This window comes from Gossypium hirsutum, chromosome A11 (genome assembly GCF_007990345.1).
Source record: "Gossypium hirsutum isolate 1008001.06 chromosome A11, Gossypium_hirsutum_v2.1, whole genome shotgun sequence".
NCBI classification, from domain to species: Eukaryota; Viridiplantae; Streptophyta; class Magnoliopsida; order Malvales; family Malvaceae; genus Gossypium; species Gossypium hirsutum.
In genome coordinates, this window is record NC_053434.1 from 32,034,414 (window position 1) to 32,047,409 (window position 12,996).

Sequence of the window (12,996 nt, forward strand, 5' to 3'; positions counted from 1 at the left end):
TGGTTCAGCCTGATTTCTTTCTTGCCTCATTTCAGTATACCACTGATTCATAATCCCATAAATCATATTCTTTAATTCATGCTCTCGCATTTGGGAAATCGGAACATCACTGCTTGCTCTTTGTTCAGAATTCTGTGCTCTACTGTTAACTTCTTCTTGATCAGTACGTTCAGGTATATTTGACATCTTTATAATCGGAGAGTATCTATAAAAATAACAAAGATTAGATCGGATCATACACATCACACTATCACAGATTTATATGGCATGTATTTCTAAACACTTTACACTTCACACATATTCCGAGGACCGGCTAAACCAGGCTCTGATACCAATAAAATGTAACACCCCTTACCCAATACCGTTGCCGGAGTCGAGCATGAGGCGTTACTTGACTTAACTTAAAAGTTCGGGGCATAAAAATTTACTTTCAAATTTAATTTCATCATTCATAATAAAGCTGTCCACCTGTACAGCAGTCACTAAAATAATTATAATTAAAGCTACAAAACTCTAAATTTATATCCGTAAATTTTCCCTGAAACTAGACTCATATATCTATTCACCATAAATTTTTCAGAATTTTTGCTTTAGCCAATTAGTACAGTTTATTAGTTGAAGTCTCCCCTGTTTCACTAATCGACTATCCTGACCACTCATCACTAAAATTTAATTATATCTTATTAAAGGCTTCATATGGTGATTAAACTTATTTCTACTGAAAATAGACTCATTAAGGAATCTATACATATAAATTATAACTCATAATTCCTTCTGTACAATTTTTAATGAATTTCTAAAGTCAGAACAGGGGACTTCAAAAACATTCTTGCCCTGTTTCACTAAAATTCAAATATCTAAAAGTATATAATTCTTTTGCTTACTCAACTTCTTTTATATGAAAGTAGACTCTTTCAGCTTTAATTTCATATCTCACTCAACTTCTAATTCTATTTCCACTATTTTTGGTAATTTTTAAAAGTTACATCAATGCTGCTGTCCAAGAACTGCTCCATTGCAAATTTTTTTAAAAATTCAATATAACCCCTTTATAATTGTCTAACCTTCCCTGCAAATTTCAAATCACAACCAATTCCAGTATTTCATCTACTTCATTTAAATACTAATTAAGTTCAACCAATCAACCATTTCAAACTAAAAACATGTATATATTTCGATATCTAACGCAACCATAACATTCAAATTTACTTTTACTTCAATTCCCTATACATGCCATATAAATCCAAAAAGTTGCTTAACATAAACTACCGGAGTATATCTGGATAGTGTGATTCTTGATGTAGATCCGATCCTCCGAATGTATAAATACGTTAATCTACAAAAACAATAAACACACACATGTAAGCTTATAGAAAAGCTTAGTAAGTTCATAGGCATAAAACATAAATCTTACCAAACACTTGTACACTTATACAATATACACCATTACTAAATTTACCTGTCAACCACAATCTTTGGTGAGTTCCTTGGTATAAACTCACTACTACTTATTCTTTTACCATAATTCCTTTGGGCCCATTTGTCACTTACCATCCTTGATCAAAATTAAGGAACGGTTACGGAAAATTGAGTACTTCACTTTCACTTTGACATATGACCTCTTATCACTTGTCCTTGATCAGATAAGTGTAGCTAGGCTACCACTTATCACTTTGCCACTTGATCAGATAAGTGTAGCTGAAGCTACCACTTATCACTTTATCACTTGATCAGATAAGTGTAGCCACTTATCACTTTGTCTCTTGATCAGATAAGTGTAACCACTTATCACTTTGTTTCTTGATCAGATAAGTGTAGCCACTTATCACTTTGTTTCTTGATCAGAAGTACTCAAATCCGGTGTTCCACTTAATTTGATCATTTATTCGATTTTCACATTTTTATTTTATTCTCATTTCAACAATAAATACATTTCATCATACATTGTATAATTCATGAAATTAACATTTAATCATTAAATTTCAGCCATATGAACTTACCTGGATCGATTTGCAGAATTTGTAAAAGTTCAGGGACTAATCGGCTACTTTTTCTTTTCCTCGACTTGTTTCGGGTTCTCGATCTAAAATGCAAATTTATTCATTCATCAGCATTTAATTCAATTCTAATTCATTTCACAATTTATGCCCTTTAATTTTCGAAATTACACTTTTACCCCAAACTTTACAATTTTTACAATTTGATCCCTACTCAATTAACCCCTCAATTGATCTAATTTTTCTCAATTAACACCTTTCCAACTATTTTAGACTACTACATAGCCTTTCATACTCAAAACCGCAACACCAAACCTTAATTCCCAACTTTTTCACAATTAGGTCCCTAAAATCAATTTCTATCAAAATTACTTAATAAAATCATCATATAACAAAATTAAAGCTTCAATTACATGTTTATTCATCATAAAAATCCAACACTCATCAATGGTAACTTTCAAAATCAGCCATGGAATCAAAAACTAATGAAATAATTAGTTGGACCTAATTGTAAAAGTATCAAAATCACAAAAATTAGAAGAAATAATCAAGAATTAAACTTACGTGATTCAAAAATATGAAAAACCAGCTTATTCCAGACCTCCTATGGCGTTTTTGCTGATAAATTGTGAAGAGATCTCTAGATTTTTCACTTTTGTCTTTGTTTTAAATGTTTAATTTGTTAAGTTTCCAATTTTGCCCCTGTTTCTCCTTACATTCTGCTGATTTTTTTTTACCCAACCGTCCAGCCCATATAATTTGGGCCTAATTGCCTTTAAATCCCTCCACTTTAGTCACTTAAGCTATTTAATCACAATTTAACAAATTTTACACTATTCCCAATTTAGTCTTTTTTAGTTAATTAACTATCCAAACGTTAAAATTTTCTAACGAAACTTTAATACCAACTCAATGACACTCTATAAATATTTATAAAAATATTTATGGCTCGGTTGAAAATCTTTGAGGTCTCGATACCTCGTTTTTTTTATTTTAATTATTTTAATATTTATTCCTAGTACACTATTCACTATTTCAAAAATTTTCCTAACTTCACATTTAACTTATACTTACTAAATTTATAATATTTTCTACTCGTTTGTCAGATTTAGTGATCTCGATTCACCATTCCGACACCACTAAAAATTCAGGCTATTACAGATACTATCTACCAATGATAAGTATTCGTTGTTGTATATAAGAGGGTATAAGCTCAATTATCTTTGCGTGAAGTCTGTTGACTTATTGTTATTTATATATGTACGTTTACGTCCAGTTTTTCCTGCTTATGGAACTTGATTTGGAAAGGGTTGTACATTTTTATTTCTGGAGGCCACTAAGTTCTTTTGAACTTACCCTATTTCTTTTCCTTTTCCATGTGGTACCACGACGTAGGGGCTTGTGGAAGGGACTCTAATAAATTCTAAAAGTAACATGTTTTAGCCTCATTCTTAATATGTTTTTGGATGATTATTTGATTTCAAATGGTGAATTTTATGCTCCCAACCCTGTAAATTTATGTTTCTATACTTAGGAGAGCATTTAAGAGCAAAATGAGCGAAAAAAGAGTGAAAATCAGAAGATCGAAGTAAGTTTCAAGAGCCACATGGGCTGGGCCATTTCACATGGGCTGGACACATAACCATGTGAGCCATACGGGGTACCACATATCTATGTACCAGACCGTGTCAAATTCACAAATTACAATTCCAGCAGTGTGAAAACGTGAAAACGCGATTTTTAGGGTTTTCAGGCATTTTAAGACTTATATATGACAAAAATAAGAAGAGGAGAGTAAACTGTCAGAGAATACTCAAGAAAACAACTCGAAAAACACCCTTAAAGCCGACTTTGAAGCAGATTTCCATCAAGATTGAAGATCTCTTTTTGATTTTGTTTGAAGTTTATTATCAGTTTCTTTATTTCTTGTGGTTATACTGTCTTTGAGATGTTTTTATTTGCTATTATGAACTAATTTTTAAATACCTAGGGGAGATGAACCCTATGATGAATTCTGTCTTTTGGTTTCTATTTTACACAATAAATACTTGAATCTTGTTCTTAATTATGTGTGCTTAATTATTAGTTTAATATTTCTGAACTATTAATCCATATTTGTTGTGCTTAAATCAGAGGAGGAATAGACCTTGTTTAAGAGTACATCTAGAATAATTGAGTGGAGTTGTATACAATCCTAGAAATAGGACGACATAAATCTACCAGATTGGAGTCAAATCTAATAAAGGGATTCAAAGATAGAGTTAATGCGATAATAGGGGTTTTGATTAGAAAGAAATTTCAATTAATCAACCCAGAGTTAGTTGCTCTTACTCTCGAAAGAGATATTAGCATAATTTAGGGATTTCTAAGAATTAAGATACTAAGTGAAGAAATTTTTTAATGTTGATTGATAATGATAGATGAAATCTAAGTGGAGTCTTTTCTGGGTATTATTTCGCTTCTTGGTTGTTAATCGTTTATTTTCTTGATTTGTTCTTTGTCGTGTTCATAGTTAATTTAATTAGTTAATTTTAGTTTTTAATCAATCACTCCAATTTATCAGTTAAATAATAAAAAGACGGTAATTACTAATACTTTTAGTCCTCGTGGGAACAGTATATTTACTCACCATAGCTATACTATTAATTGATAAGTGCATTTGCCTTAGTCAAATTTTTAGTTGGTTTTGTGGACATCAGACTCAGCTAGAAAAAAGCGACCTCAGTTGTGAGCCTCGCCTATGTTTGTTTTGTAACATGCATATGTACAATTTAGGGTGGCTTGATTATCATTTTTTTTTATTTTGAAGCGATGAATATTTTTCTTACTACGAATATATTATATGAACTGCTTGGGCACCCTGAATGACCTATTTGGCGAATAGTTTTGAAGTGCCTTACTTTGTTAATTATGGCTCAATGGTTTCAACTATTTTATTATGGCAAATTGCCAAATGTTTTCCTACGTTTTGCTAAGAATATAAATATAATAAATAAATTTTAAGTCTGTTTTCAGTTGTAACGCCTTAGTTCGCCAGCTAAGGGTTGGGGTCTTGCAATAATTTTATAAAATACAAAGGGGCCAATGTGATATTTTCTATTTTAAGGGGGATTAGTCTTGCAAGCCTCATTAGTGTTACCTTTGCCTCCATCCAACACTTTCGATCTATTAACTTGTGTAACATGGCATACAGAGTCATCTAAAAATCATGGTGAACAAACTTATACCTCTTCTACAAAAGTTAATTTTCCTTCCAAAAAAGTTTCCTCTCGAGTCGTCAAACCTTTGGCAATTCAGTTATAGCTCAAGAAGTCATCAATTCTTTCAAAGGAAAAAAATGAGATCATGCAACATAGCGATTAAACTTGATCTTGAGAAAGCCCATAATAAACTAAAGTGTGGTTTCATAAAAAGGTTCTCTACTGCTTTAACTTTCCTATTCATTGTATATATCTCATTATGAAGTGTGTCTCAACCCTAACCACTTCAATAAACCTAACCACTTCAAGTTTATTGAATGGCTCGAACTGCAAAGCTTCAGTCCTTTTAGAGGAATACAACAAGGAGATTCTCTTTCTCATTTTCATATTATGCTTGGAAATTTTGAACTACTAGATTTTGGAGGCAATAGAGACTTGGCATTGGTTCTCTATACCCATCTTGAAGGGTGGTCTAAAAGTCTCTCATCTCTTTTTTGCTGATGATGTGATCCTTTTCTCTAAAGGGGGCAAGAACTTTTCAAAATCTATTAAAACCATATTGGAGACCTTTATGAAAGAATCGGGCCAATACATCAACTTATAAATCAGAGATCCTTTTTTCACCCAACATTAGTGACCTTAGAAAATTTAGAGTCTCGAATATTTTGAACATAAATGCCATCGAGGACCTTGTAAAATACTTGGCTTTCCACTCCATTTGAAGAGAGTATGAAAACAAGACTATGGCTTCATTACGGGAAAAGTGTGAAGAAACTTAGCTCCTCGAAAGGAAATCTTTTTTCCCTAGCTAGAAGATTTGTGCTCATCTAGTCCACCACTGCAATGAACCCCAATTATTTCATGCAAAATAGAATGTTTCTAACTAAAATTTGAAAGTCCATTAGTTGTATAAACTAGAACTTCCTTTAGGAAGGATCCAAAAATTGAAAAGAATATATTTACCTAATCGAGAGAAAATAGCTAAACCTGAGGTGGAGGGGGAATTTGGAATCAAAAGAATGAAGCTGATAAATCATGCCCATCTTCTCAAACTAGGATGACGACTTATACAAAAGAAAAAAAATTATACTTCCAAGGATAAGTGTTGAATCAGCTCATGGTAAGTCTTGAATCAGCTCATGGTAAGTCTTGAATATATACTTGCAATTTTTTCCTAATTCAATCTGATCAACTAAACTTAGAAAGTTGATTGCTTTGATCCAAATCCAAATCAATCTTTAAGATATCTTGTTTTGTGTAGTTTGGATTTCAAGGATGTTTCGGTTTTTGTCCAACGTATCATTTAGAATCAAAGCCCAAGGATTTTGTTGCTAAAATTTTCCAACTTAAATATGATAAGTTTTCTGAGTAGGTAGTGCTAGACATCGGTTGGCATTGGTCTTGGCACTGCTCAAAAACTGCCTCAACACATTGAATTGTGATGGCTCTTCTTTAGGCAATCAGGTGACAGGTAGTCACCATTTATAAGTTTTTGCAACCAATATGATTGTTGAAATATGGGCATTATGATATGATTTTTTTTAAATAATTAAGGGAGGAGAATGAGATTTTGTTTGGGATCGAATCCAATCTCCAATATGATGTTTTACTTGTAAAGGATTTAAGCATCTCTCAATTATTGAGCTTGATGCCTCGTCTGTCATTAGTCAAATGAAGAGTACTGCAACTGGTAACATTATGCTTGAGCAGGACTATTTTGAAGACATTTTAGCTTAGTTGATTGCAACATATCTATATGAAGGGAATAGATGCACTACTCACTTGCAAAGGAGGACGATAGTTTTAGTCCATCTAGGATTAAGGTCAGTTTTAGAACTTTTTAATGATATGTTGTCTATTTCAATATTCTGTTTTTATGGTTGATAAAGCCAACTATAATGTGTACGACGCGCGCTATAGCTTAAGTAATGCTATGTTATTCTTTTCTTAAAAAAATATTTTTAAAAGTCTTAAAAACACAGGTTAACAAAATCCTTATTTAATTATTATTCTTTAAATATATTTTTACAAAATTAACTAGAAGGGATAATAAATATCAAAATTATATATTAATTTTGATTTAATATGTAATGTCATACATGAACTTTAATATTGTGTGATTTTATACATAAAAATTTGATTTGATCCTATTTTTAAAAATTACTAACAATATTATTAAATTAATACCGTTTTACGTTCGAGATATTGCATACACAAATAATTTTATTAATCAAATATAAAAAATAAATGTATGTATTTATTTATTTAAATGTATATAATTGAATTGAAATTGAAATTTCATATATATAATTACATCAAATCAAAATTTATGTATTAAATTAAACATTAAATTAAAAAATTATGTATAAATTTAATATTTTATCGTAAATAAAATAATAATCGCATATAACTTTGTTTAAAGTAAGTTCGCATTGAAACCATGAATCTATAAAAATAGCTTTTAACCAGAGTAAAAATCAGAGAAAGACGAAAGGGGCTTACTAGCCCAAATCTCAAGGCTCAAAGTTGGGCCTTTTTGGACAAATAAAATGACAGACCATTTATTCATAAAAGAAAAAAAAAAGGGTCCATAACAAAACAAAGCTTTCCACTTACCTAACACACAGATTATTTATCCAGAGATCGTTGTTTTTTATTTCCTCCTCCTCTCTTTAGGGTTTCGACACTCCGATTCTATCATCAGAGATGTGGCACGAAGCTCGGAGATCAGAAAGGAAGGTCCACGACATGATGGACGCGGCTCGAAAGAGAGCACAAAGACGGGCCATATTCCTTTCCAAAAGACGCGGCGACCCTCAACAATCCATTCAAGTCGTCGGCTCTCGCTGCCGTATCCACCGTGACGATGCTCTTTATCATGCCACTCAAGATCAGCAAGGCTTGTAAGTCAATTTATCAATTTTCGGTTAAATATTACCTTCTTAGCCTTCCATTAATTATCTCAAATTTATTCCTTTTGCTTACAGGATTCCTTGGAATGGAAAACAAGATATTTTAATCGATAGGTATATATTTTTTATTTCTCATTTATCTTCATTTCTAAGATCCTTTTAGACGATGCTTTTTTTTTAAACTGATTAGCATTTGCTTATATTTTAGATTCGATGGCCGAGCTCTTCTTGATTTTATTCGCGAGCCAGGGACACGACATTTTAGGAATCAAGAGAAGTCTGAAGAGGAAGAAGAAGTAGAAGAGTTTGTTAATTTCGAGCGTTATCGGGATTTAATTAAGCATCGCCGTAGAGGATGTCGGTACTTTTTTATTTCTTGGAATTGATAAACTCTGTTTTTGGTTCACTTTTGTTTGTTTCGTGTCCCTCCTATTTTTTGGTTATAACGGCAAAAGTCTGTTATAAGAATAGCGATTAGTTTTCAAATAAGCTTTATGTGCTGAGGTTTGTATCTTTTGACAGTTACCGACGAGGATGGTTTACAACATGTGAATGTAGAAATGGAGGCAAAAGTAATCGCACCGTTCCAATCAGACAGGTTTAGTATATTCTTTTCTCAGCTATTTGTGCCGATTTGATAAGATAGGTGATGCATGTGATGGTGCTCAAAGCTTTTCCGAAAAATAAAAATTTATTGGCATGCCATCTGCATAAAAGTTTCCAACAGTGTCTTGCTCTTTGCAATTTTTTTTTTCATTCTGCATAGGGCTTTAGGGTGATCTTAGACATGGAGATAAGATGGTGGTTGCAGGAGATGTATTTTCCAAGATTTATTCTATTTGGAATAAATGTTGAGATGCGTTAAGTTTTTATAAAAGATCCAATTTATAGACTTGTCTTGCATTTTACTTTCTCTCATATGATTTTTAGCTATTTATAAATTAACTTTGATAGGTTTATTATTTGTTTTAGTAGTCTTCTTTTAAAGCAGGAAAAAAGCTTTTTTTTTTTTTTTCAGTTCATATATATGATGAAGATCATTCAGTTAGCCTGTTTTTATAAGGTTTTGTTTTGACTGTTTCTAGAAGAGATGAGTGTGCTTCATTTTGGTTTCTTTTGGCATATACAATAAAATTTATTCCTTGGTTTCAAGTTTGCTGGTTTTACTAATGCTGATACCTCTGACTGCTTTTTGTGGTTATCTTGGTTATTCCTTTCCTTTTGGTATATTTGGCAGATCACAGCCGGCTCAACCAACTAATAAGGGTTCATATTCTCAAGTTGGATTCTCTTATGATGGAAATGGGAAAGAGGAAGCTCAGTTTTCAGATGCTGATGAAGAAGATGAGGAGGAAGAAGATGATGATGATTTCAACAGTGATGATAGTAATGATGAAGGAATGGATATAATAGCAAAAGAATTTGGAGTGAAAAGGTATGGCTGGCTTGTTTACATGGACAAAAAAGCAAAAGAGGAGGAAAAAAGACAGAAGGAAGTAATCAAAGGCGATCCTGCAATTGTAAGTTGGATAAGACACCATGTTTGTTGTTTCATTTTATTATTAGCATTGTTGATAACAAATCAGAAATTCTGAATTTTTAGAGGAAACTGAGTCGCAAAGAAAGGAGGAAAGCTTCTCAAATAGAAAGGGAGAAAGAAAGAGAAGCTGCTCGGATAACTGGATCACGAGTACTTCATAATGATCCCTACCGGTATAAAATTTGGAAGATCTCTATTACAAACTGGTAGAACTAGTTATGACGTCATACCTAAAGTGTTGATGATTTCTTTTGCCACATACAGGGAATCTAGGCGGAGTCCAACCTATGATGCTTATCCACGTTCTAGGAGGTATAGTCTGATCTATGTTTCTCTTGAAGCAATTATTTGAGTAGTAGAAAAGGAATTTATGTATAGGTTATCCTATTCAGGTCAAGATCACGTTCATACTCTCCATCATACTCAAGGCGCCATGCGCGTGGTGGTTATTCTGATGACTCTTATAGAAGTAAACCAAAGACTCCCAAAATAGAGTATATAACGGAGTTTGGAGGCTCTGGAGACAGGGATGGACCAAAGCTTGAAGGATTTTCTCCGCCATCATCTCCTCCACCTCAGGCTGACATGTCAAATCGGTCGGAGCACTCGACCTTTAATTCTTGCAAAGATAGATTGGACAGTCTTTACTCTGCTGCAGCTTATCCCCATTTTGTTGCCTGAGGCAGTCTTTTCTGGTTTAAAATAGACCTGCCCTAGGGTTATCAGCATAACTGGAAAGAGGGAGTCAGAAGGAGGCTTCCCTTTTGAAGCTCATATGTTTCCTGAAATGGAATTTGTGTGAATGCTTCCCAGTATCACAAAATCATGACCATGGACGTATCTGATGCTTTTCCTTTCCTGCAGGCTATCATCTGGTCCCATACTTGAGGCACTACATGTTGACCCTGCATCTGGTGTGTCTCTTGATAAAGAAAAGAGCAGTAAAGTATCAAAACCAGCAGTAAGGTATCACTATAATTTATGCTTTTATTATTTTATTTGTTATGAAAGGGTTATTTAATTCTATTTTTTGTAGTTGCCTTGAGTTTTTATTTCCTTTCTGTCAGTGGATTACCAACATTAGCCAAGTTGACAAAAGCAAGTGCATCCGGAGGACCCTCAAGACAGGGGCAGATTGATAAGAAAGAAACTCCTCAAGAGCGGCTAAAAAGGATTATGAACAGACAGTTAAACAAGCAAAGTACGCATACGCATTCTCATCTTGGTCTTTTCCTAGTTCTTTTTAGCTATTTATTTGTATACTTGGAAGAAAAGAGAGGCAGTAAGTTGTTACAAAGAGAGTTTCAGAGTTTTTAGTTTCACGTGTTTTCTGGGGTTACTTGCATTCATGGCCTGATAAGCTGATGTCTCTATAGTTAAGAAAGACACTGCTGCGGAAATGGCTAAGAAGCGAGAGCAGGAGCGCCAAAGACTGGAAAAACTTGCAGAAACAAGCCGATTAAGTCGTCAAAGGCATCGCAGCCGCAGTAGGAGTTACAGTCGCTCTCCTCCAAGGTATATGTCCTGGACTATTTGTATTACTATGTCCTCCAATCCATATGGCTGACAGTGAATGATTTTTGCAGTAGAATAATGTCTCCATGGAAAGCAACCAAATAGAATGAGTTTTTAGGAGTCCATGTGGTGTTTAATTTATTTATTGTTGTGAGGGAACTTGGAGGTAATAAGATGCTTTAGTAGCCTGATATGCAAAGAGGAGTTGCTGGTTGAAGTTTAAACAAAATAGATACCCATAGAACTTATGATATGTCTCAGTTTAGACCATAAAGGTTTATTTTGGTCCCTTTTGCTTTGGCCATCTGGTCAAAGACTTAAGCGTGTTATTATTTTCTCTTATCTGCTATAAATAACATATTGCATGGGGTCATTTCTGATATTTACAGGGAAACTATGTATTTAGGGTGATAAAACTTGGTGTTTGCTCTCTTATTAGATGTTGTAATGTTTGTCTGGTGAATTATTTCTTTACTGCAGAAGATATCGACGGAGTAGAAGTCCAAGTAGGAGTAGGAGTTCTAGAAGATATTATTCTCGGTCACGATCACGATCTAGGTCCCACTCTTACTCTCATTCACGTTCACGCTCAAATTCCCGTTCACCCAGGTTGTGGCTCTGTGCTGTTAGTCAGAAATTTTTGTGTTGCTTTATGTGTAGTAGTTGGATGCTGATCAAGGGCTTTGTAAAATGCAGGGTAAGAAGCCGTTCAAGGTACTGAGAAGGTGATTGACATAAATGTTGCAGGCAAAGCTATTTGATATATTATGTAAGGCGATGCTAGTTTTGGGTAGCTTGTCAATATATATGAGAAATGTTGTAGGGTGTTTTTGAGTTACGGTATCTTCTTATCAATCTATTGGGCTTTTGCATTTTATGTAATATAAATAAGTAATTTTTAATTCAGTAATTGAAATTTGACTCTTATAAATACTGCTACTACTAATAATAAGCCAGTTAAATAATTTGTTGACTTATGTCATCACTTGTTAAGGGGTAAGATGTCTTCGAATTAAAACTTCCAAACCTGGCCATCTCAAGTAAGAAAAGTAGCAAATTTGCACTCTTCAGCTGTGGAGCATTTTTCATATGAGAAAATTTTGAGATTTGTTACGTAAAGGTTGGGGGTATACCAGATTATGGTTCTGAAAAAAGTTTGATTCGGTCCTTTTGTATTAATTTTTGTATATTATCATCTTTTATATAAAAATAAATTTTAAAAATATAATACATCGAATACATTAAAAATATTTATTAGTTTCCTAATTAATTGAGAATACATTAAAAAAATTTGTGCTTGAATAACATTAACATTGTTGCGACTCAACAAGTAATACTTTCAAAATGGTAGTAATATTAATAATAAAATAAAAGTTATATAATATTCAAACTATAACAATAAAATGATAGTAATATAATAGTAAGATTGTAGCAAAACTAACATAAAAGAAGCAAAACAATATAATAGTAACAAAACATGTAAAAAACTTTAGACTTATTTGGGTAGGGCCGAGCTTGAGCTAAAAGAATCCTAATCGAGGCTCGGTTTATTTGAAAAATGGGTCTTATTTTTTTGTCCAAGTCTATTTTTCAGGCCTATATTTTTACTCATATAATATTCGGGTAGGCCTTCGAGTCTAGGTGGGTGGTCCGACTCATAATTAAGTCTAGCTGGGAGATGTCTAATTGCTTTTCTGAAAAATGATTTGGTTTAAGATTTGTGAAAAAAGTACTTTTAAAAAAAATAAATGTTCATTTTAAACATAATTTTATTAAGTAAAGATATATTTAAATAATATTTAAATTCGTTAATATTATAATATTTTAGTAAG

The 12,996-nt window shown here is 32.9% G+C and overlaps 1 protein-coding gene across 2 annotated transcripts; it reads left to right on the plus strand.

Annotated features, from left to right (window-relative positions):
* The first annotated feature begins 7,791 nt into the window (after positions 1-7,791).
* On the plus strand, positions 7,792-12,070 carry LOC107897746 (CLK4-associating serine/arginine rich protein). 2 transcript variants are annotated; one of them, XM_016823318.2, is made up of 13 exons: positions 7,792-8,100; positions 8,185-8,223; positions 8,318-8,466; positions 8,632-8,707; positions 9,347-9,629; positions 9,713-9,822; positions 9,914-9,961; positions 10,042-10,245; positions 10,514-10,615; positions 10,717-10,850; positions 11,026-11,164; positions 11,645-11,773; positions 11,861-12,070. In XM_016823318.2, the coding sequence occupies exons 1-13, from the start codon at positions 7,904-7,906 to the stop codon at positions 11,883-11,885; spliced, it is 1,635 nt and encodes a 544-aa protein (XP_016678807.1). In that variant the 5' UTR covers positions 7,792-7,903; the 3' UTR covers positions 11,886-12,070. The 2 variants fall into 2 exon arrangements, with proteins under 2 accessions (XP_016678807.1, XP_040937509.1); XM_041081575.1 differs by having other exon boundaries at positions 11,645-11,722.
* The last annotated feature ends 926 nt before the right edge of the window (positions 12,071-12,996 follow it).

Coding starts and splice junctions, on each gene's coding strand:
- LOC107897746 (XM_016823318.2), top strand. CDS start 7,904: ATGTGGCACGAAGCTCGGAGATCAGAAAGGAAGGTCCACGACATGATG. Junction 9,823..9,913: donor CTTCATAATGATCCCTACCG/GTATAAAATTTG, acceptor TGCCACATACAG/GGAATCTAGGCGGAGTCCAA. Junction 10,851..11,025: donor CAGACAGTTAAACAAGCAAA/GTACGCATACGC, acceptor ATGTCTCTATAG/TTAAGAAAGACACTGCTGCG.